Source organism: Mangifera indica, chromosome 15, assembly GCF_011075055.1.
Source record: "Mangifera indica cultivar Alphonso chromosome 15, CATAS_Mindica_2.1, whole genome shotgun sequence".
NCBI lineage: Eukaryota > Viridiplantae > Streptophyta > Magnoliopsida > Sapindales > Anacardiaceae > Mangifera > Mangifera indica.
Window position 1 is genome coordinate 327148 of NC_058151.1, and position 21913 is coordinate 349060.

The 21913-nt window shown below is 32.1% G+C and overlaps 2 protein-coding genes across 6 annotated transcripts; one reads left to right on the forward strand and one right to left on the reverse strand.

Moving 5' to 3' along the window:
* Nucleotides 1-3543: 3543 nt before the first annotated feature.
* On the reverse strand, nucleotides 3544-12186 carry LOC123197851 (succinate-semialdehyde dehydrogenase, mitochondrial). Of its 5 annotated transcripts, none has more exons than XM_044612303.1 (21): nucleotides 11973-12186; nucleotides 10825-11022; nucleotides 10608-10707; nucleotides 9910-9958; nucleotides 9342-9429; nucleotides 9113-9223; nucleotides 8340-8402; nucleotides 8115-8225; nucleotides 7520-7585; nucleotides 7323-7400; nucleotides 7157-7234; nucleotides 6660-6726; nucleotides 6273-6358; nucleotides 5883-5915; nucleotides 5745-5777; nucleotides 5258-5358; nucleotides 4564-4649; nucleotides 4227-4333; nucleotides 4073-4150; nucleotides 3872-3918; nucleotides 3544-3757 (listed from the first exon to the last, which is right to left on the reverse strand). In XM_044612303.1, exons 1-20 carry the CDS (start codon nucleotides 12075-12077, stop codon nucleotides 3886-3888), a joined length of 1671 nt encoding a protein of 556 aa, XP_044468238.1. In that variant the 5' UTR covers nucleotides 12078-12186; the 3' UTR covers nucleotides 3544-3757; nucleotides 3872-3885. The 5 variants fall into 5 exon arrangements, with proteins under 5 accessions (XP_044468238.1, XP_044468239.1, XP_044468242.1 ...); XM_044612304.1 differs by having other exon boundaries at nucleotides 10825-10938; nucleotides 11973-12184; XM_044612307.1 differs by lacking the exon at nucleotides 11973-12186 and adding an exon at nucleotides 11884-11906 and having other exon boundaries at nucleotides 10825-10938.
* Nucleotides 12187-15532: 3346 nt separating this feature from the next.
* On the forward strand, nucleotides 15533-20093 carry LOC123197852 (ALA-interacting subunit 3-like). Its single transcript, XM_044612308.1, has 8 exons — nucleotides 15533-15973; nucleotides 16977-17035; nucleotides 17321-17395; nucleotides 17480-17593; nucleotides 17767-17837; nucleotides 18123-18420; nucleotides 19214-19503; nucleotides 19803-20093. The coding sequence occupies exons 1-8, from the start codon at nucleotides 15886-15888 to the stop codon at nucleotides 19855-19857; spliced, it is 1050 nt and encodes a 349-aa protein (XP_044468243.1). The 5' UTR covers nucleotides 15533-15885; the 3' UTR covers nucleotides 19858-20093.
* The last annotated feature ends 1820 nt before the right edge of the window (nucleotides 20094-21913 follow it).

A 21913-nucleotide genomic window follows, 5' to 3' on the forward strand; every position in this document is an offset into this window, starting at 1 on the left:
TAGAACAATATGAAAACTAGCTATCTTGTAAATGCCACGTTTTAATCAAATCTTGTGTGTTGTTTTTCGCAAATCCAAATGGGAATAAATGCTTTCTTCTTTGTGAAACAAAGGGAAGATTCTCTGCTTTCATGCAACAATATAGAAGTTCATTAATATTATTCTCTTTACTCTGCTATGATTAATTTGATTAAATATTAATTTCTAACTAATTATATAACCCTCCCTGCAATGCCCATTTTATCATTTAGAATCATGAATTATTCAGACAGAGTAGTTACCATATCATTCATATTTTAACTTGGCATGTGGATATATATGAACTATTAAACCCTACTCTCGCTACGGCCAACCCCAACATAAAATATATGAAATTGCTTTAAACTATATCTGGGCACTTGGAGATGGGCATAATTTTGATTTAGATATGGAGATTCTTCTCTAGAATACAATTGTCACAAAGATCTCCTATATCATATTACTTGGTAAAGCAAAGTTAGCGTTTAACTTTTACTTGAATATATAATATATTTGAGTTGCTCCTCATCATCATCCTGATAATTTGAGGTGGATTTCGATCTAAGTTAGTTTAGGTCAAATCCATAGCTAGAATGGAATGAGCCGATCTTGAACTAAAGCTTCAAATTAATAGTTCAACTTAAGATTAGTTTGTTTATCCATCGGTGATACTAATCATCCCATGGATAATACTATTCACCTCATCAATAGTCTTTTGGTGACATTATAAACTAACTAAAAAAAATTTGAGTTCGAACTGAGTTCTAGCTCAAGTCAATTCCAGATAGCTCAATTAAAATCGAATCCACCCATAAAAGTAGCAAGGTAGGCCTAGTGTTAAGGCCATTGTTTGCTTGAAATTCAAGCATCTTTGTGTGCTTGAGAGAATAATTCTCTAAATGAATATATTCCTTTGACGGCGAAATTGGGGACCCATATGCATGTTAATTTATATAATTTTTGAATACTTTACAAAGCTTCTCTCTTTCATATCTAGTTTATGGGGATAGAGATAGCAATTTCAATTCGATTTTAGGGGTTCTGACCTCTCCGACCCTAATATGGAGAGGATTCTCCAATAGAAACGAAAAAAGGGGATAGAGACAAGGATGAAAAAAATCTTCATAATTGAGGACGGGTCGAGGACAGAGTTGCATGTGTCCCTTCCCCACCCCGCCACTTCCCCCCTACCCCCCTTTCTCGTCCCCATTCCTGTCCCTTTATATTAATATATTTACTTAAAATACTAACATATTTTTATAGTTTTAGATTATTTATGTTTTTTAAATTTATTTAGGTTTTTGTTATACATATTAAAATGGTTAATATATTATATTTGTGACATTTGAAATAGTATATTGGTTGTAATTTTACTTAATTTGTTATTTAATATATTTATATTGTGTTTAGAAGATATAAAGAGGAAATGTTTTCTTACGAGGTACGGAGAGGGGATTTTTCCCCGTGGGGACTTGGAAGGGATGGGAAGAGGGTTTTTCTTCGCGAGAGGGGATGAAAAATTATTTTTATCTCTGTAGCAGGAACAATAATTGATATCTCATACGGGATGGGGACAAGGATTGAGACCCCCTCCCCCGTTGCCATCCCTATATGGGGATTGATTGTGTGTGTTTTGCTTTATCCATCTCCAATTTCCATGGCTACCCAAATCATCACTGCCTTGCTAGAGAATATTTTTTTCATGATTTTGGATGATCCATATTAGTTACTTGCTATAGAAATTTAAGAGTCCCAGCGAAGTTTGTACAAAAGATTGGTAGAAAATGACTCATGCCAAAAAAAAATTGGTTACAAGTCATTGTAAAAGAATCCTTCTGGGATACTTTGGAGATATCGGTCTTGAGCGAGTTTGAGATTAAAGTCTTAGTTGAACCTAAGGGGGGATCCGGGCCCCAACCTGCTTTGGCTCAGCTCGGTGTTCAGTGCAAAGAAGCCAAACTCAAGCTGAATAGCTCAATAATTTTTCTTCTTCTCCAATTTCTCTTATGGCGATTCTTTTTTGTTTCCAGCAACCCCTCTTCTTCAAGACAGCCTTTTTGTGACTTTGTCACCTACTTGAGTGACCTTGAGCTAGACTTTTTAAATTTCAATTGAGCTCGAGCCAACCCTTCTTTAGGTTATTAATTATTTTTTATCTTTTTCAGTAACTTTTCTTTTTCTTCAACTTCTTATCTTACAGTTCTTTTTCTTCTTCTTCATCTTTGCCAATGCTTATTCTTCTTCAGCACTTTTCAAGGCTTTCTAATGACTTCTTCAATGTGATCACTAGCTCGAGTTCAAACTAAACTTTTTCAATTCAAATTGAACTTCAATCTTATTGTTATATAGGTATTTACAAGAAATTCAAACCTCACATCTTATGAAAGAAAATTTTAGACCTAATCATAAGTTAGTGTCAAACTCTAAAATCTTTGAAAAGTCGGAAAAGAATAACTTTTTACCGCATAAGCGACATGTGCCAGTGAGAAAAATTCAAATCTTAAACCTTATGAGACTAAATTACAAAGTTGACCGTCCAACTAATGTCTCATGGATTCTATTTTGTTTTACAATAGATAAATTTGTAATGGGTGAATAAAAATATTTTAAGTTGATTCGTAAAGTGATTGGAAAATTAAAGCTATGACAAGTCCATGTACCTGTGAGGGTTTGACTGGCCAGGGCAAGAGATATAGGGAGAATAAAAGAGATGAAAAATATGTCAGCTGTTCAATTTACAAAAAGATGTTGCATGTCGATTGTGGATCTTCAAAGAGAATATATACACCATTAATTTGGAATTTATGATAATATAATTTACTATCTACTTGTCTCATCTACCATTAGGCATAATTTGATGTAGGTTGAATCAGATAAAGACCCAATTTAAGATTAAATTGAATCCGAAAGAGTGAGCTCAAGATTTGTTCAAAATTGATGAGATAAGACTTAAACTCAGTTTAAAAACAATTTAACTTTAATCTGACTCAAACTCAACTTTTTTATAAAATTGAATCCATTCCATTTTTTTTTATAGCTATGTGACATTATTCAAATATTTGTTTTACTATTATATAGTTAGAAAAAGCTCAACTTTAGTCTCCAATTTAATTCATGCTCAGCCTGTGGATGGATGCTCATTTTGTCATCCTTAAAATTTAGAATGAATTTTGATCTCAAAATCTCCTATAATCCATAAAACAACATACCATCTAAAATACATAGACATCAACAGTGTTATCTAACCAATGCAACTCTTGAATTTGAATCAAAGGTAGGGCTGGAATCGGCCTGACCCAACTCAAACTCGTGTCTATATTCAATTTGAATGTGTAGAACTCAAGTCGGGAGTAACCCCACCATTAAAGGATCATATGTTGTTTTGGGTTTTAAACTATAATATATATCGAATCGATACGGATAGATACAAACACTGATGGATCCTGCGATTTTTGTTACTGACAGTTGCAGACCAGAATTGGGGAGCAGTATAAAGGGTCATCCTAATTTAACCTATATCAAATATGAACTCAACAAAAGTCTTATTTTTATTACCACAGAAAGAAGTTAAGGAAACAAAACCTGCATAGTACAAACAAAAGTTGTCCGAGGGCTACTACACTTAATTTAGATACAGAGTCTCAGAGGAAGTACCCATTTAAAGTTCAATTCTGCATTTACATCAAACGCCTGAGACTGTACTTTCTCCCCTTTCAGCTGCAGGAGAGACTTTATTCACCTATTATTGCATACAAACAACGCATTTTAGGATCTGTGAAATACCAAGTCAAATGAAAGGAGATACATGACACAATCTTCCATCATGAGCTTGGAAAATTGTTTGAATACCAACCTCACTGATCAATTTCAGTTCATATCACCCATGCATATGTATTTGGTCTGCATGGTAAGAAAGATGGATCAATATGATTGACAACACAGAAAATGATGCCAAAAATTTAGTAAAATGCTAAGAGATATAGGAGGAAAAGATGACGTTGTGGTTCAAATCTCCTCTAAAATGTGCCGGAAAGACCACTTTTCTGTTACTTACTTCCAGATATTCATCCATCCCATACTTGGAACCTTCCCGTCCAAGGCCGGACTGTTTAACGCCGCCAAAAGGAGCCACCTGCAGTGAAGCAAATAACTAATAAGCCAATCTGAAGTTACTTGTGTTGTTTACTTGTAGCCAAGGCAAATCCCACCTCTGTTGAAACTAGTCCTTCATTGACGCCAACAAGTCCATATTCAAGAGCTTCAGAAACACGCCATGTTCGTTGAACATTGTTTGTAAATATATAAGCAGCTAACCCTGGATATTTATACAGGCAAAAAGGATGGTGATAAATTTTCTCTTTTGAAGTAGCTACTTGGATGCATACCATGACATTGCTGGATGTAGGACACCAATAAACTTAGAATCCATAATTTTGGTATGTTATCAATTCAGACCACAGGAAATAGGCAGACCACACATAACACTTTCCTTACAAAAAGACACAACATCAAAGTATCAAATCACTGATCAGATGCGACAAGAACCTGCATTAGTATCATTAGCCATGCGGATAGCCTCCTCCTCAGTTTTGAACCGCAAAAGTGGTGCAACAGGTCCAAATATTTCCTCCCTGAGGTAAGAATAATAAGATGACCACACGAAAATCAAATCAAATCTTAGCAGGTCTAGATATTTCCATCATGACATTGCTGTACTTGAAATCCATGTGAGAAGAAATCTATTACCACTGAAGTAAAGTTAAACGTATGGCATGAAGCAGGGGAATGACAATTCTAGCAGCAAATGTGGTATATATCAAGACATTAAAAGATACAATTTTACAATATTTTTTTCAAACTAGCAATTCTACTGATTCAAAGAACAGAGAAAAAGGATTAATACACAAGAACTCTCTTTTTAATCTAAAACAGTAAGGAACTCCAATTAATAAAAATTTCTTCTGTTGGAACAAGAATGGTGATGAAAGAAATTGCTGGAGCAAAGGAACTGAAGAAAATTCTAGAGAGAAACAGCATTGTCTCGTCATGTTTATTAGTTTACCACACTAGATAACAACCCAGCCACATAAATATCTCAGTAAAAAAGAAGCCTGTGCCAAGAACAATCAAAATATTTCTATAATAATAATGGTTAAGGATATATTTGGTAAGCAAATATTAATGTAACAATATCAATTGCATTTTCAGGCTTTCGAGATTATCTCAGTCAAGTACTAACCTGGAAAGAAGCATCTCACAATTAACGTCACTAATGACTGTAGGCTCATAAAAGGTCATTCCAAGGCTATGCCTTTTTCCCCCAAGAAGGACTTTTGCTCCCTTCAATAAAATCATTATAAATGAGAAATGATATGATGTACTACAGTAAGTATTTCCACTCATAGATGATAGCTGTGCTATATCAAGCAATTAAAAAAATACACAATGTTTAGCAAATGCTATTTAAAATATAGATGAATGCCAGTTAAGACCATTGTGGATGTTATTCTGCATGCAAAATAACATGAGAGAAAATAAGGAAAGAAAACACATATGCAAGCTAACTACAAATTCCTAACACATTCCCAAAAAAGATTCCTGCTATATTTACAAAATATATCTACTGTCATGTATTCATCAGTACTAACATGAGATGAAATAGCAATGCTTAAATATCAACAGAATAAAAATCAACTGTAATCAAAAGAGGAGGTGAGAAAATGCACCTTTGAAACAGCATCTTGAAGAAAGGTTTCAACCTGTCAAATCCCGAGTGATCAAATGAAGCAGAAATTTGTTTAAAGTTGGGAGACATGAAGATATAGTGGTTGATAGAAACCAAAAGTTCCAAGAGGAAAACTAACCTTGTTCACAGCTGCTTCATTAATTAGAGGACCCTGAAACAAAATGAACAGTGAACATTCAGTCATGACTCTTGAGACAAAGTTCAAAGTTGTCAAAAAGCATGAAAAGGAGGGAGTAAAAAGAAGGAAAGAATTTCTGTATAATTCATGCAGCATATATTAAAGAAAACAAATCTAAATCATATACTCAAAAGGAACAGAATTTCTGAATAAATAAAAAACCATTCAAAGTCAACTTATATATTATGGAAATAATAGGAATTCAACATAACAATTTGTTGGCTGATGAGATAGCATTATCCCTTTTGACGCCAACATCAAGAAACATAGGAATGGATGGAAAGATCAGTATGCAACCATAACAGTTGGCCTAAAAACCATGAATAGTACCTGTACCGCCCCTTCACCAAAGCCATCCCCAACTTTCAGATTCTGGACAGCTTTAGAAAAAGCATCTGCAAATTTATCATAGATACCTGCACAAAAAGGCCTATAAGGTCACGGGGGGGGAGGACGAACAAGGAATATAAAATGCTATTACTCTTCTAAAATGGAATTCTTTCATAGCAACCATACTGTACCACTATTCTAAAATTTAAGCACACATACATCTATATGAATTACCATGTGTCTGAAGGCATTGGAGAAATTTCACTTTAAAAATTCATACTGACATAAAAAGGCAGAAAATTATATAATGAAACTGATTTTGTTACAGGGAGGAAAAGAAGACAAGTCTGTAAATCCATGTTCCTGGTATTATTTGCCTATATATACCTTCTTGAACAAGTACTCTATTTGCACATACACATGTCTGTCCACTATTACGAAACTTTGCTGCCAGCTGAACAAATGAATTACAAGCTTTGTTAATACTTCACTTGTATTGAGAATGCTAATATCAAACAGAAAATGGCATATAAATCTTAATGAATATGAAAGATGGGAAACATATAATAAGCAACACCAAGCACTTGCAAGATAGAATATTATTTGTTTGCAGAAGAAAACACAGCTATTGACAATAAGATACAGCAATAGATCATCCGATTTATTGAAAATTGAAAAAATCTTCTCCATAAAAAACAAGAATTTTACCAGCAAAACAAATTGTATATTATTTGTTAAAAGAATTTGTAAAATAGGGATATAAAATGATGCCAATTTTATAAAAGTTCCAATCAGTAGCACCCCAATAACAGATGGAACTCAGAAATATCAACACAAGCAGGACATATTTGCTGTAAGTTTACACAGAGAATCCTTGAACATACCGTTCCTTTTACTGCCACATCCAGGTCTGCATCATCAAAGACTATGCAAGGTGCATTGCCACCAAGTTCTAGAGATACCTAGAAGAGTCAAGAGCAAAGACAATAAGCTCCATGATGATCACTAAACCTCCTTTCTTTTGCTTCACGTTAATTTAATAGCCCATACCTTTTTAACAGTCCCCGCGGCTCCTGCCATTAGTTTCTTTCCAACAGCTGTTGATCCTGTAAAGGTTATCTTCCTTACCTGAATAAGTTGTAAAAGGAAACTTAATATTTCCATCATTTATATATTGGATCATTCCCCCATCGAAGTCAATTGATGATGTCACAAAAAGCATATGGTAAAAGGTAAGGTTGAAAAACCTGTGGGCTTGCAAGTAAAGCATCTCCAATATCAGGAGCATTTCCCATAACCACATTCACAGCACCCTAAAAGATTACAATAGAAAAGACTCAGAAATAAATGAAGCAACAAAATGTCATTATGATCATGATCAAGAATGAAAAAACAATTGGAACACCAATATTCTTTCAGAAACTTATAGTGACATCAACAAGAAAGCATACAAAAAAATATTGAGATGTTTCAACAAATTCCAATAAGGCTTTAGTAATCTCAAACTAAGAAACTAATGGGCCCTAACAGAATTATGGAAATTTCTCATAGCATAATATATTCAACTCCTCAGTTTAACCTTGTTTTAAGTTCAATCATCCTCTTTACAAATAATAGGACATCATTATAACAGCAATACACACTGATGAAAGTATAAGCATAAATTATATTAAAAGGTTACTATTAGTTCTCAATGTTATATGCCCCCACTCAAGTTCCTAAATGTGCAACCCCTTCCCAGGACCACTTCCTCAAAATGTCATTGCATTCCATGATACTGCAAGAGTTCAGTTCACTAGGTATATGGACTTCAAAAAGTATAAGAAACACTAAAAGAATTACCGGTGGTATTCCAGCTTGAAGAGCGAGCTCAGCTGCTGCTAAAGCCGTGAGAGGTGTAAGTTCAGAGGGTTTTATAACCACTGTACAGCCACAGGCAAGGGCAGGACCAACCTGTTACAATCAGGAACAAAGCATGACAATTGGAAAACTAAAATACTTTTATATATTATGAACTAACAGAAACTTTTTGGGATGTAAAAATCCAACATTGAACAACTGAATTACCTTTCGCGTAATCATAGCTAACGGAAAGTTCCATGGTGTAATTGCACCAACAACACCTACAGGCTGCACAGAAAATGATGAACAGTATATTAAATGAAAAGATCAAATAAAAGCCTCACAAAGTTGCACCAAAACTTTCAATATATAAACTGTTATCAGAACTGTCCACTAAAAAAATTACAGAAATTAAAAAAAATCAAAGATAAGTGTTCCAGATCACTAGCAAGTAGGATAAGACAGTACACAGGTTGCAATCAGTACTAGAAAAGGAGACATCAACAACAGTATGAATGAAACACTCATAGCAAGGGTGCCCCCAATTGTTAATAATTACACAGACATCCCAAACATTTGTATATTAGAGGTTTGCAATCTCACATGATCAACTTCCCTCAACTCTAATGATATGTTGGAAGCTAGAAGATACAAGGACAATGTTGTTCCCACACGATTGTTTAGGGAGATCAATTTGACAAACTCAAATTGAGTGACAACAGGGTCAGTAACCTAGGGACACAACATCTCCATTCTAATCTTGTTTATTAGATTCTCAGCATTAAAGAATGTGGGAGCAGGCTATTAGGATAAAAGGAGTGTACCCTGCAGGCCTTTGAAAGTCTAAGAGCTTCTGGCATTGTTTGAGTAGAATATGTTCATCTTAAACAAAATTCAATCATCTAAAGTATGCATAATGCAACAAAAATTTTACCACAGGAGAACTGGAACACTATTGTATGGTAATTATATAGAATTAAAAAAATATTACAGATGACCTGTTTTAAAACAAATATTCGACGATCAGGTAGAGTTGGAGGAATTATATCTCCATATACACGTTTTGCTTCCTCCGCAAAGAACTCAACAAAACTGGCCGCATAGCTAACCTGTGAATTTCAGTCAAAAGTTTAAATATTGTGAATGGTTTTGAAAAGTGAAAAACAAGAATGTCATGGGTTGAAGCCTATGGTAAAATTTCTGAAAGAAAAATTTTTAATGGTTTACCTCACCCATGGCTTCTTTTAGAGGTTTTCCTTGCTCCAATGTTATTAGTTGTCCAAGCTCTTCTTGGTGGGCCATAAGTAGATCATACCTTAAAATTCATGTAGAGATCTTAAATCAAGGTCACTAAGAACAGAATATCCCAGCATAGAAAGGCAATCAACTACAAGAGCTCTATAAAAGAATTAAATGCATTACAATAAAATAAGTGATTAAACATCAAAGAAAGTTTCAATTAGAGCAAGTCAGAAATACATTTCAAAATTAGACAAAGAAAAGTTAAAAAAACAATAGAAGAGAACAATATGCATCTGAAACAGAAATATAAGCTTTCATGATAAATGAAAAAAGAGCATCACTAAACGATAAAATAGTGCTAAAAGCACTAAAGTAAATTCTATTAAAATAGATCATTTTACTCTCTTTTCCAAAAGAGCAAAACAAAATGCTAAAAGAAATCACTGTTCCAGAAAAAATTTAGTCCACATACACGAAAGACAACTGGTTGTTTTCAACTTTATGATCATTATATAATCTTCTAAAACATGATTATCAAGGATATTGACTATACCATTTTCGCAAACGCTTGCTCCTCTCTGCTGCAGTAAGTTTGCTCCAAGCTACACAGATAATAGGTTATAAATATGCATAGCTAGCTTTCACTGTTAATGTACTTTGAGTCTAGCTTAGTCCAAAACAATAAAATCCTCAGGTGATGTTAAACATGGGCATGTTAATAGGCACAAAGAATTACACCTAACAAATCAAGTTTGATCAAGAACACAAGGTGCATGTTCAAATTTTCTGCAGCAAAACATATGCAATATGTTGAGATTGATAAATTGTTTAAACAATTTAAATAAATCCTTCCAAGGAGGCATCAATCTTGAGCACATGAGAACTCACTTTATGCTTTCACCTTTTCTCTGTATGAAATTCTACTGCATTATAATAAATATAGAAAATAATAATATATAGTGATCATTCAAACCCACAATGTGTAAGGAAAGAATAACAGAAAGAAATTAAATTTTACTAATGGAGGGCTTAATTCCCAATGTCCATGTGTTACTTCTACTTCATGTGTCTTAAATTGATGTAGTTAATTCATCAGATTACATAAAGCAAGGTCCATTTGTAAATTTCAAAAGCTTCAAGAGCAATTTATTGGTACATTACTTTATTTCAGCAAAATATGCTAAAAGTAGTAGCAGATTTTTTTTTCTAAAACATAACATAGCCAAAGGTCAGTCCAGTTCAAGTTCATACAATAATATGCATCATAGGCTGAAGATATAGCATCATCTGTCTCCTTTCTGCCCATGCATGCGACCTCTGCAATTATTTCACCTGTTGCTGGATTGTGAACCTGTCAAAAAATTAAGTGTGGTGTTTTACAGAAAGTATAGTCAGTTTTAGTTATCCAAGACACCAAACAGAAAATAAAGGCCAATGGAATCCCAATGATGAATTTGGTAGAGCAAACCTCCAAAGTCTTCCCATCATAAGCATTAGTCCATTTGCCTCCAATAAGACCCTGTGTCAGTAACAGGCCAGAACTGCGAAGCCTGGAAGCAACACTCTGCATTGCTGTACTCATCTGAAATTCAATTCCCTTTGTTAGAAATTCTGCACGTCTCTGAGGTGCTCTTTGAAGAAAAATTTCCAAACATGTAGAGTACATCTAGAAGACAATGAGTGACACACTGATAGAAGGAAAATATATATATATATATATATATGGTGAATTTGAAACAATTACTAAATGCAGCACTATGCGATCCACCTCTCAATACATAGTTTCAAGTTTTCAATTTATACATCTTTCTGTCAAAATGAAAGAATTTAAAGCGTAACACAGTCTGAATCTAATACAAATATTACGTCCCGCCAGTTTTTCATACACTGCATGCCCAAATGTCCTAGTGTGCTGCATAATAGGCTATCGTTTAATAAATAATCTAAATCCTCTACTCTTTTCCTGTCACATCATATGGTCTAAAATTCAGATTTGTTTAATTAGACAGACATCCAAGCTCCATAAAGACTGATAATCAAGCTAATGTGTGAGTACAGAGATCCTCTAATTTCTTGGTACCACTTGAATTCAATCAATACATCACACAGACATTCTCAATAAGAACTAAAGAACAAACAATTATTAAAATAAGAACAAGACGCATGAGAAAACACTAAACCGAACAACTGAGCAGTAGAATGAAAACAATCTCAAATGACCAACTTCAAAATAATCAAGAAATGTGAACTAGCCACATCAGTTTTTCAAAAAACAAACAATAAACACAAAGCATAACAATCAGAAACGTCACATAACTTCACTAAAATCATTCAAACAATCAACAATACAGAAACTGAGATGTCACCAACTTCTTTGATTCTCACACGCACTAATATCAGTCACTGTAATTATAAAAGCGAAAAAACGACCCAGAAAGCAAAACAATCAACGAGAGCTAATAAGTTGACCAAAATGACTGAATTTGAACAAACAAGAACGCAGAAACCAAGATGTTGACACTCTTACCAACTCCTATGACTTGTTTCCACTGATTTAGTAAGGCACTAAAACTGTTTATTATAAATAAATAGAAAAAGGTGAATAAAATAACTTGCCTGGCGAGTGAAGTGGGGATTGATCCTTTGCATGTGAGGCAAATGTAAAGCAAAAATGGGGCGATACCCACGAAGAGCCATGCGTCCAACACCTCCTAAACTCATTTGCTGGCGCTCCGTTTCTTTGTCTCCCTGTGAGGTTAATATTGTATATATAAACGCTGCGACTCTGCTGAGGAAAATTTGCCGTACGCGAATGTGACTTTCAATACTTTAAACTTTGGAGGGATCGGTTTGAGCGTTATATTTGCTATTTATTGAATATTTTATTAACCCCAAATTACTATTTCTCACAAATTTATTTTTTATTTAGTAAAATTACATATATATACTTTATAATTAATATTAGATAATTTTGAATTAAATAAATATCAAATTTTATATATTTAAAAATATGTACATATAATATTCATCATTTTTATTAATTTATTAAATTTATTTAAAAATTATGTTTTTAAAAAAAACCTTCAATTTAAGCAACACTTTTGTCACTAAAACTTTATATAATGTTCTTATCTTAAATTTAGATTAATTTTAGTTAAAATTTAATTATTGTCAGTGATATTATTATTAACTATGTCTAAAATTGTATCAATTAATGTAATTTTAGCTTAAATTTTTACTAATTTGATGTGATTTCAATTGCAAATCACAGCAATCGGTGTAATTCTTGATTGAAGAAAAATAAATTGTAGAAATAAAGTAAAAATAAGAAGAAAAAAAATTGTATTTTAGGTTAAAATATATTTTTTATATTATTAAATATATAAATGATATTATATTTGATATATAAATTTTTCAAATTTAAAAAATTGCAAAATCATCAAGCCTGGCCTGGATAAGGAATGGTCATTTGGCCTTTTGTTTATTAATGAGATAACATAGAATTTGATTATTCGGACAAATTAGGGGATTAGAAAGATTATTGTAATGTTCTTCAGCAACTTAGGGAAGACATAAATAAAATCAAAGTGGTCTTGTTTGTTAGGCTCTGCAATATTATTATCAATAATACAATATTATGATTTTTATTACTAACCCTCCCATTGACCACGTGGCCCATAATAAATAAAATATATATTTACTTTTAGGTTAAATCTTTTGAACTTTTTCTCCAACCATGCCATTAATGTTAGTTTTATATATAAAGATGACAAGAAGGCGAGGTGGAACCAAATTTTTTATTCTTTATCCCCATTAGATGAATTCATTCTTTGTCATGGTCCATTTCCACTTGTCTCCTTCATTTATAGGAATGATGAAAAATTAATATCTCTATCGCAAAATAAAATATTAATTTTCTTTTTTATCTTATTCTTACCATTATTTTGTTAAAAGATGATGTCCAATTAGCGAGACAAAGAGAGATTTAAGTAAAGGAAAAAGATTATGCGTTGACAAGAATCTGTGCAAGGGAGAAATGTGATGAGTTAGTGATAAATAAAGAATAAGATGATTAGGGTTTAAGTAAAAATGAATTAGAGTTTGGATTTTATATATGAATGATTTTTTTTATAATTAATTTAAAAAGAAAATTTTATTTTAGTAAATTTATATAGGATTATTAAGTGAGTATCCCAAGTTAATTTTAGGGATTTATAGAATTTAACAATTAAAAAAATTAATTTATATGTATTTAAAACGTTAGGAATGGTGAAAATAAACATTACAAAATTTCAAATTAACATTGGAATTATTATTCATAATATTATATATTATTTATGAATAATCAAATGGCCAAAAGACTATGTTCCACCCAACCTTTAATGTAAAGACAAATACATATTGATGAAATTTTAAAATTTTAAATACCTATTTATGATAAAATTTATGTTAAAAATTTCAGTTAAGATGAAGGATAAAATCGTTATTTACTAAAAAATTTAAAAATCAAAGTTTTATCATTTTTACTCCATAAGTTTAAAAACTTACAATTCTTTCCCACCCAAAGTTTTCAAGTTTTAAAAAGTGATTATTCTACATTTAAATCTCTAGGTTTTCTTTCACTTCTCATTGGCGACTATCTTCGCACGATGGCGATGACAACTTTTGAAAACGCAATGGGAGAGCAAAACTATCTTTGATTGAATTTCTTTATTTTTATTGATAAAGATATATTATCGACGTCATATATGAGATTTTAAATTTGAAAAGTAAAATATGATAAAATTTTAATTTTTAAAATTTTTTTAATAAATAATAATTTTATCCATAATTTGAATTGATAATTTTAATAAAAAATTATTATGAATAAATATTTATATTTTTGAAATTTCAAAGATATAACCGATTTTTACATTAAATATTGGGTGGGAAGAAATAGTCTTGGGCCTAATCAAATATAAATTATTAAAGAATTGTTGGGCCATTGCCTTGTGGCCCGTTTCTATTAAAATGACAAAAAGCTATTTTCATTCTAGAAATTGTGACTAAATGACCTGTTCAAAGAGACACCACATTGGAAATGTAAGTCAAGTCTCCATTATTGATGGAAGACCAGACTTATTCACTTCTAGAGTGAAACTGAATTTTCAAACAAGGCACATACAATAATTTTCAAACAATATGCAACTAAGTTTAACATCATTGGGTGATTAGTATCAAAATATGGTTTAATTGTTAGGTTAGACCCATCTGATTGTCATGTTAATATCATATCGACACCATATCATCTGCTTTGCTTTCATTTCCTTATTTGTTTTGCTCCAATGTGGTCGTTTACTTCTAAATTGAACAACACCTTATAATATTGTTCCGATATAATCATTTACAATTGAAGTAGTTATTCTATAGTTTCATATCAAACAATAACTAATTTCATATGATTTTTGAATGGCAATGAACAAAATCTCTAGGGGGCGTTTGGTTTGGGTAATGTTTGATTACTAAAATAGAAAGATTATCTTGAAAATAGATTACTTAAAAGATTATTGGGTATAAATGATTACTATGTTTGATAAAATTTGATAGGTATAAATAATTATTGTGTTTGGTTAAAGGTAATAAAAGATTACTAGTAAATTATTTTACTTAAATGCATTGAATATAATTATTTTTAAATATTTTTTATATTATTTGTCATATTAATTAAAAATAAATTTATTTTTATCTCAAAAAATTAATAAATAATAATTTTTCTATAATAAACTCAAGATTACCCCAATAATCTTTAAATACCTAAGGTGAAGGTGGTAATCAGATTACCACCTATATTACCTATCACGTCAGCATTAGTAATAGAAGATTACTGTAATATTTTATTACTGACAAACCAAACAAAGGAATAAAAGATAGGTTACCAAGATAATCTTAAAAACCTTTAACCAAACGCACCCTTACAGTTATGATTTTTAACTTGTGATTTTTATAATCATTTTTCTTTAGTCAATTTTCTTTAATTTGTTATAATTTTTCCTATTTTCAAAATATTTTAATAAAATAATATATAATTATTTATTTATCAACTCTAATTAAATATAATAATTATTTATTCCATTAATTTACAAAATAATATTCCAAATTTTAGCAATAAAAAACTAAGTGGAAACCGTGTAACGTATTTGTATGTCTCTTTCACCAGTATAGTAGTCTTCTTTTCTTCACAAAGACGACTATTCCTTGTTCTAGATGGCTTTGAGTTTGATTAATATTAAGCAGCCGTTACTGAAGTCATCCATTCAAAGCGAAAGCCGTCTTGCCCTGGAAAGAGATTAGGGACACAAAGGAAGTTTCGGATTATTGTTTTCAAAGTCAAAACCAAACAAAGATCAGCATAAAAGCAAAACCCTTCAACCCCCAACCAACTCCATTCTTGTTTATACAAATTTTTGTTTCTCTATTTGTTTTTTGGAAACCAAACCAAAGGGAAACAAACCCCTTTCTTTCTTTCTTTCTTGCTTTCTTTATTATTGTCATGAATTCCAATACTGCTTCGTCCAGCTCTGCCACCGCTGGATCCGCTGATTCTTCTGCTCCCAGAAGGAATTCCAAGCGACCCAAGTGTAATTTTATGATTTTCTTTCTTCTTGTTTGTGATTTTGTGACTACCCACTTGGAGATTTTGTTGTTCTGTTGATTGTTTGACTGGGTAACTGTTGAATAGATGCGTGATATTCTATTTAGGGTTGTGATTGTTTTTTGTTTTTGGTTTGATCTCTTGTTTTGAATCGTGGGTTTGTTGGATTTACAGGCAAGACGTTGTTATTTAACTCAGAGAAGCTTTGCAATGATGAACAAATTATTATGTGATCTTAAAACTGTAAATTGGCTCTTAACTATGAAGTCAACAACTCTAGTTGAATTTTAATCAGAGGCCTTTCTAAGGATAACTCTTAAGGTTAGCTGCCTATGTGCTGAAGGAAAAATTAGCTTTAACTTCTAAGGCTGTGTGTTTGGTAGGGGAGAAAAGTAAGATAGCAGAATAGGGAAGGTAAAAACCGTAGAATATGATTAGGGCCAAGCCTTAACTCTGTTAATCCATCCGACTCATGTTGGCGGGGTGTATTAATTATTGTATTAATGCTGTGCATAATACAATAATTTACATGGAGTGGTTCATCACTTGCCCTTGAGACCTATTCTATACAATGTTATTGGGTATTGGTTGGTAGTTTAATGTTTTTTGGTATATACAGGAAGGATCAAGGAAAATTAAATGTTAAATGTGTCATGGTATTCTAAGATGTAGAGATTTATTGGATACGGCCCAGTACGCTCTTGGTTTTGATGTGTACGCCTTACTACATGTTGGGGGTATGGTGGGATAATCTCATCTGTTAGGAGCTTTCCTTTTTTTTTTTTTTCTTTTAGGTCTTTTGTGTCATATAGTTCAAACACTAATGGACTTTGCAATTAATAAGAACTAGATTTGTGGTTTCACTCTTTGCAGCATGTATCTAAACAAATATCTTTGTAACGCTTAGCCTCAAATTGCAATAAGTTCTCTAAACCTTTTCATGATAGCGGTAAACTTAAAACAATTCCTTTATGATGTTTTCTCTTCAGATTCAAGGTTTACTCAACAGGAACTTCCAGCATGCAAGCCAATTCTCACACCACGATGGGTAAGCTTTCATTATCCTACAAATGTTTGTAATTTTAATCTTTCGACTTAACAATTTAACTTCAAATGAGACATGAATTTCTAAATCTATTTTAATTTAAGGGTGAAGAGTGTCACTTAGTTGAAACTTTATTTTAAAACTTAAACGCTGAGTTTAATTTAATGAATGAATGAGACTTTGCGTCAATCCAATTATTTATTGAAAGATCCCAATCCACATGTTACATTGATGACGATGTTAGCACAGGAAACTATATGATAGAATCAAATACCTTTCTCTGTGCAGGTGATTTCAACATTTTTGCTTGTTAGCATTGTCTTCATTCCCATTGGAGTTGCTTCCCTCTTTGCTTCCCAAGATGTATGTTTGACACATGCCAAGCTTTTACTATTTTATTTCTATTTTCATAAGTGCTTGATTATGGATTCTCTTCCTCTCTACCAGGTTGTTGAAATCATTGATCGATATGAGACTGAGTGCATACCACCAGCCAATAGAAGTGATAAGGTCGGATTTATACAAAGCTCAATTGATAAAACTTGTGAGAGAAGATTAAGAGTAAGGCTCCATGTGCTCATTCTCTCATTTTATTATTATCTTTGTTTTTGTCATTGTCATGGATCCTCCAGTATGATTGTATTTGTGACCAAGTTTCTAGAAGGAGAGATTGAATTTAATTTCTGAGGTTATGAAAGGGATGCCAATATCTTCTTTCTACTTTCTTCTTTTAGGTGACAAAGCGTATGAAGAAGCCAGTTTATGTGTACTATCAGCTTGACAATTTCTACCAGAATCATCGCAGGTTCTTATCATTTCCCTTTGTCATATTTTCATGTAACTTGTGAAATCACATCTTAAAATTCACACAACGAGGGATTCTTAGGATATTACAATTAGCATCTTTTGTTCATTGTTAATGACAATCATCTATTTCTGATCACTAATATAATCCTTTACAGCTTTCCAACTTTCTTTTATTACTTTCACTGTATTTCATTTTCTGCTGGAATAAATGGCAACCTAGTCAAAGCATAGAAGAATGATTCATCTTGGTGATTCTTTTGCATATTTGTGGCATTGTATTCAGATATGTTAAGAGCCGAAGTGATGAGCAGTTGAAAAATACAAATAGCGCAAGTGAAACAAGTGACTGTAAGCCCGAAAATATGGCAAACGGGAAGCCTATTGTGCCTTGTGGACTTATTGCCTGGAGTTTGTTCAATGATACTTACAGTTTTTCCCGTAACAACCAATCATTGGGGGTGAACAAGAAGGATATTGCATGGAAGAGTGATAGGGATAGCAAGTTTGGCAAAGATGTTTTTCCTTCGAATTTTCAGAACGGAACTCTTATAGGTGGTGCTCACCTCAATGAATCCATACCAGTAAGCCTCTTATCATTTTGTTATAAGATTATTATCTGCTAGAACTTAGGCATAAAATTGATCTGTCCTCTCCCCTGCTTGGTTGTAACTGTTGGTTACCTAACTAACTCAAGAATTTATTTCAATCATAAGAATATACACATCATTGTTCAAGCGAACACAGGAGATTATCTCTTAAAAGAATAGTAAAAAATAAATTAGGAACTGTAGCAGTCCATCTGCTTGAATGAAGAAATAAAGAGCTCTGTAAAATGTATTTGTGACTGAAGCAAACAAAGAGACAAGGACATGACTCCATCCCATTGTAGATTCAAATCTTTTTCATATGTAAGTTGATTTGATCAAGCCTGTTTTGAGCACCTCAAGATAAAACAATACCTAGCATTCTTAAATTCAATATATCTGTCGTTCTTCTTTTTTATCTTCAGAGCAATACACATCTTTATGTTTTCTATCTGAAAGAAAAAAGAAAATCTATATGGACAAACTGCGTTATGTTACTGTAGCTTTATTTTTTTAATCTTTGTTTAACCTGTTTAAAAAGTTTTTTTTTCCCTAGATTTTGTTAAGCATGTGGTGTCTCTTGCTTGGGATTACATCATTTCTGTTTTGCAACCAATTTATGTAATCTGCATCTATCGTTGGCCCCAATTCTCTCTGTTTTCTAGTTTTCTTCTTTTCAGAAGATTCAATTAAGCCATCACCAATTATACGGCTGCAGTCTTAGATGTTGCCTTGCTTCTAGCACTGTGAAAATTGGCTAACATGGTTGAATATGTTTTATATGTAACAGTTGAGTGAGCAGGAGGACCTTATTGTTTGGATGCGAACTGCAGCCTTGCCAACTTTCAGGAAGTTGTATGGAAAGATAGAGGAGGATCTCCAACAAAATGATGAAATAGTTGTAACACTGAAAAATAACTACAACACTTACAGTTTTAATGGCAAGAAGAAACTTGTTCTCTCAACTTCCAGCTGGCTTGGTGGAAAGAACGACTTCCTTGGCATTGCTTATTTAAGTGTTGGAGGGTTGTGCTTCTTTTTGGCTTTGTCATTCACTGTTGTATATCTGATCAAGCCAAGGTAAATTTCTTGATGCACTAGGTTCTTTAAGAGTGAGGCTGTCAAAATTGTGTTTAACATAATTGGTTGAATCTAGGTCCTGCCATTATTGCTCTAGTTGTTGAACTTGGGTTTTTAGCTAATATGTGCTTGAAATAGTAGTTCATTATTGGATAAGCATTGTTGTTGAACACAAATATGCTACAACTGCCTCTTTTCCAATTCTTTCATGATATCTGCTTATGTATTTTCAATATTGCAGAACTGTAACTATCCATCTTGTTTCGTATTGTAAATGATGTCTTGCATTGCTCTTTCAGGAAACTTGGAGATCCTTCATATTTGTCTTGGAATAGAAATCCTGGAGGCCACTGAGCAAATTTATGGAACCTCATCAGATGGACTGATCATCTCAGTTGATGTAATTTTGTGTGTGAACGTTCAAGTGATTATATTCTCTGTTTGAAAAGCATCTTCTTGTTATTTAATCGAATTGCACGATCCACTCATTTATGTATAATATGTGAGGTAGCGCAATACAGTTGTTAATTTCCCTCAACTGAGCTCTGCATTAGAATGATCAGAAATTTAAAATTTGCTTCTTATGTGAATATTCATGGGCGTTTAGGGTACCCTGAACTACTGTGTTTGACAGATATGCCCTTCTAGGTAGGATGGGTCCATAGGGTGTTGTTTTCCCTTGGTTCTTTCTTAATTTTAAAAATCTCATTTACCTATCTATAAATGGTTAAAATTGGTTGAGTCCATTAGTTATATGATTTTTTTCTCAAATCTTAAAAAACAACAATTTTTTTTCAACTCAAATTTTCAAAAATAGTATTTTTCTCTTAGAGTTTTCAATTTTATTGACAATGAAAAGATTTCTCCGATGATCTTTAAACAATGTCTTTTTTTCTTTGGTGCGACCTCCTTTTAACACTGCGTGAGAAGTTCTAACAAGGAAACTCCTAAATTTGAATTGGAGAAAATTGTTAATTTTTAGGGTTTAAGAGAAAAAATTGAAATCAAATTTAAGTTTATTTTTAATGTTAAAATAATTTTATCTTTAAAACTATCAAAATTAATCGTCTATGAGTGAGTAAATGAAATTTTTAAAATTAACGAAAGAAAACTTAGAAAAACAACCTATTTTGGTTAAGAATAATCTTTTGGTTTTTTTTTTTTAAATAAAATTATGTATAACTATTTTGAATACATAAATATATGTTATTATATAATTAAATATTTTTAAATTAAGTGTAAAATAATATCTAATTATATAATAATATATATAAATATATATATATTTTTTATACTAAACCCTTATTAAGCCATGTTGCATAAGAGGCGCTTAGATTAATAAGGTCAATATGAATTTTTTAATGCAGCAGGGTCAATTGTATTGTATTAATATTTTGTTTGCGTTGAAAAGTATTATTAGACGTCTCTTACCCAAAAGCTAGCAAGGTGGGAGACTTTCTCTCCCATCTGTATGGTATACCCACACTTAAAATAATCCTTCCCTATAACACATTGGTCTATCAACAATCTCTCCTCAACTAAGTAGGCCGACCAGGGAATATGGCTAACGAAACCTCCCTTTCATTTGAGCTTTTTAAATCAGGCAAACTGATGAATAAGTAGAGGTTGAATTGAAACTTCTAACGGACATATACCATAGTGAAATTGGATGGAACTTCAAGTAGATCTTTACTAATATGAATTTGGGTAGAATTTCAAATGGTCCTGGATTTCGATGGAATTGTTCAAAATTCTAGAATTACATTTTAAGACTACAAGATAAAAGAGATATACCCACATATTTGTAGTATTTAAATAGCCATAATTATAAATAAACTTCTCATTAAATTTTGGTCTGCCATCATTGACTTATTCTGCAATCAAAAATCCTAATTTTTGCACATACCATCGTTTGTACTTGTAAGCATTTGATTCCTAATTTTTGCATTCATTGGTGATCTTATGCAATCAAAAATCCTATTGGATTAGTGACGTTAAAAACTAGAATAACAAGATAATCTTTTCATTTATTAATTTATCATTATTATTATTGATGTTAGGTTTGATATAACAAGGTAAGACTTCTATTTCTGAGACAATTTCCCTCTTAAGCAACTAGCTCTAGAGCCCATAATTCATATTTTGACTTACAGATAAACATCACTTGTTTAGAAGATACAATTTATCTGTTATTATATTTTTTTGTTCATACTCTTTGAAATATTCTCTTGAAAATAATTTAGACTTTCAAACTATAAGTCAAACTTTCTTTGTAATTATTTAAGTTCAGGATTAATTATCTAGTCTTTACCTTCGAGTATGATCCAATAATATAGTATGTGTTCTAATGAATTTTTTTTCTTTTATGTTAATAAGAAATTTCATTCGAATCTGATCATTTTTTTGAAGC

Coding starts and splice junctions, on each gene's coding strand:
- LOC123197851 (XM_044612303.1), bottom strand. CDS start 12,077: ATGAGTTTAGGAGGTGTTGGACGCATGGCTCTTCGTGGGTATCGCCCC. Junction 6,359..6,659: donor TAGAGTACTTGTTCAAGAAG/GTATATATAGGC, acceptor CTTTTTGTGCAG/GTATCTATGATAAATTTGCA. Junction 4,334..4,563: donor GGCTAATGATACTAATGCAG/GTTCTTGTCGCA, acceptor ATAAATATCCAG/GGTTAGCTGCTTATATATTT.
- LOC123197852 (XM_044612308.1), top strand. CDS start 15,886: ATGAATTCCAATACTGCTTCGTCCAGCTCTGCCACCGCTGGATCCGCT. Junction 15,974..16,976: donor GAATTCCAAGCGACCCAAGT/GTAATTTTATGA, acceptor TTTTCTCTTCAG/ATTCAAGGTTTACTCAACAG. Junction 17,838..18,122: donor TTCTACCAGAATCATCGCAG/GTTCTTATCATT, acceptor CATTGTATTCAG/ATATGTTAAGAGCCGAAGTG.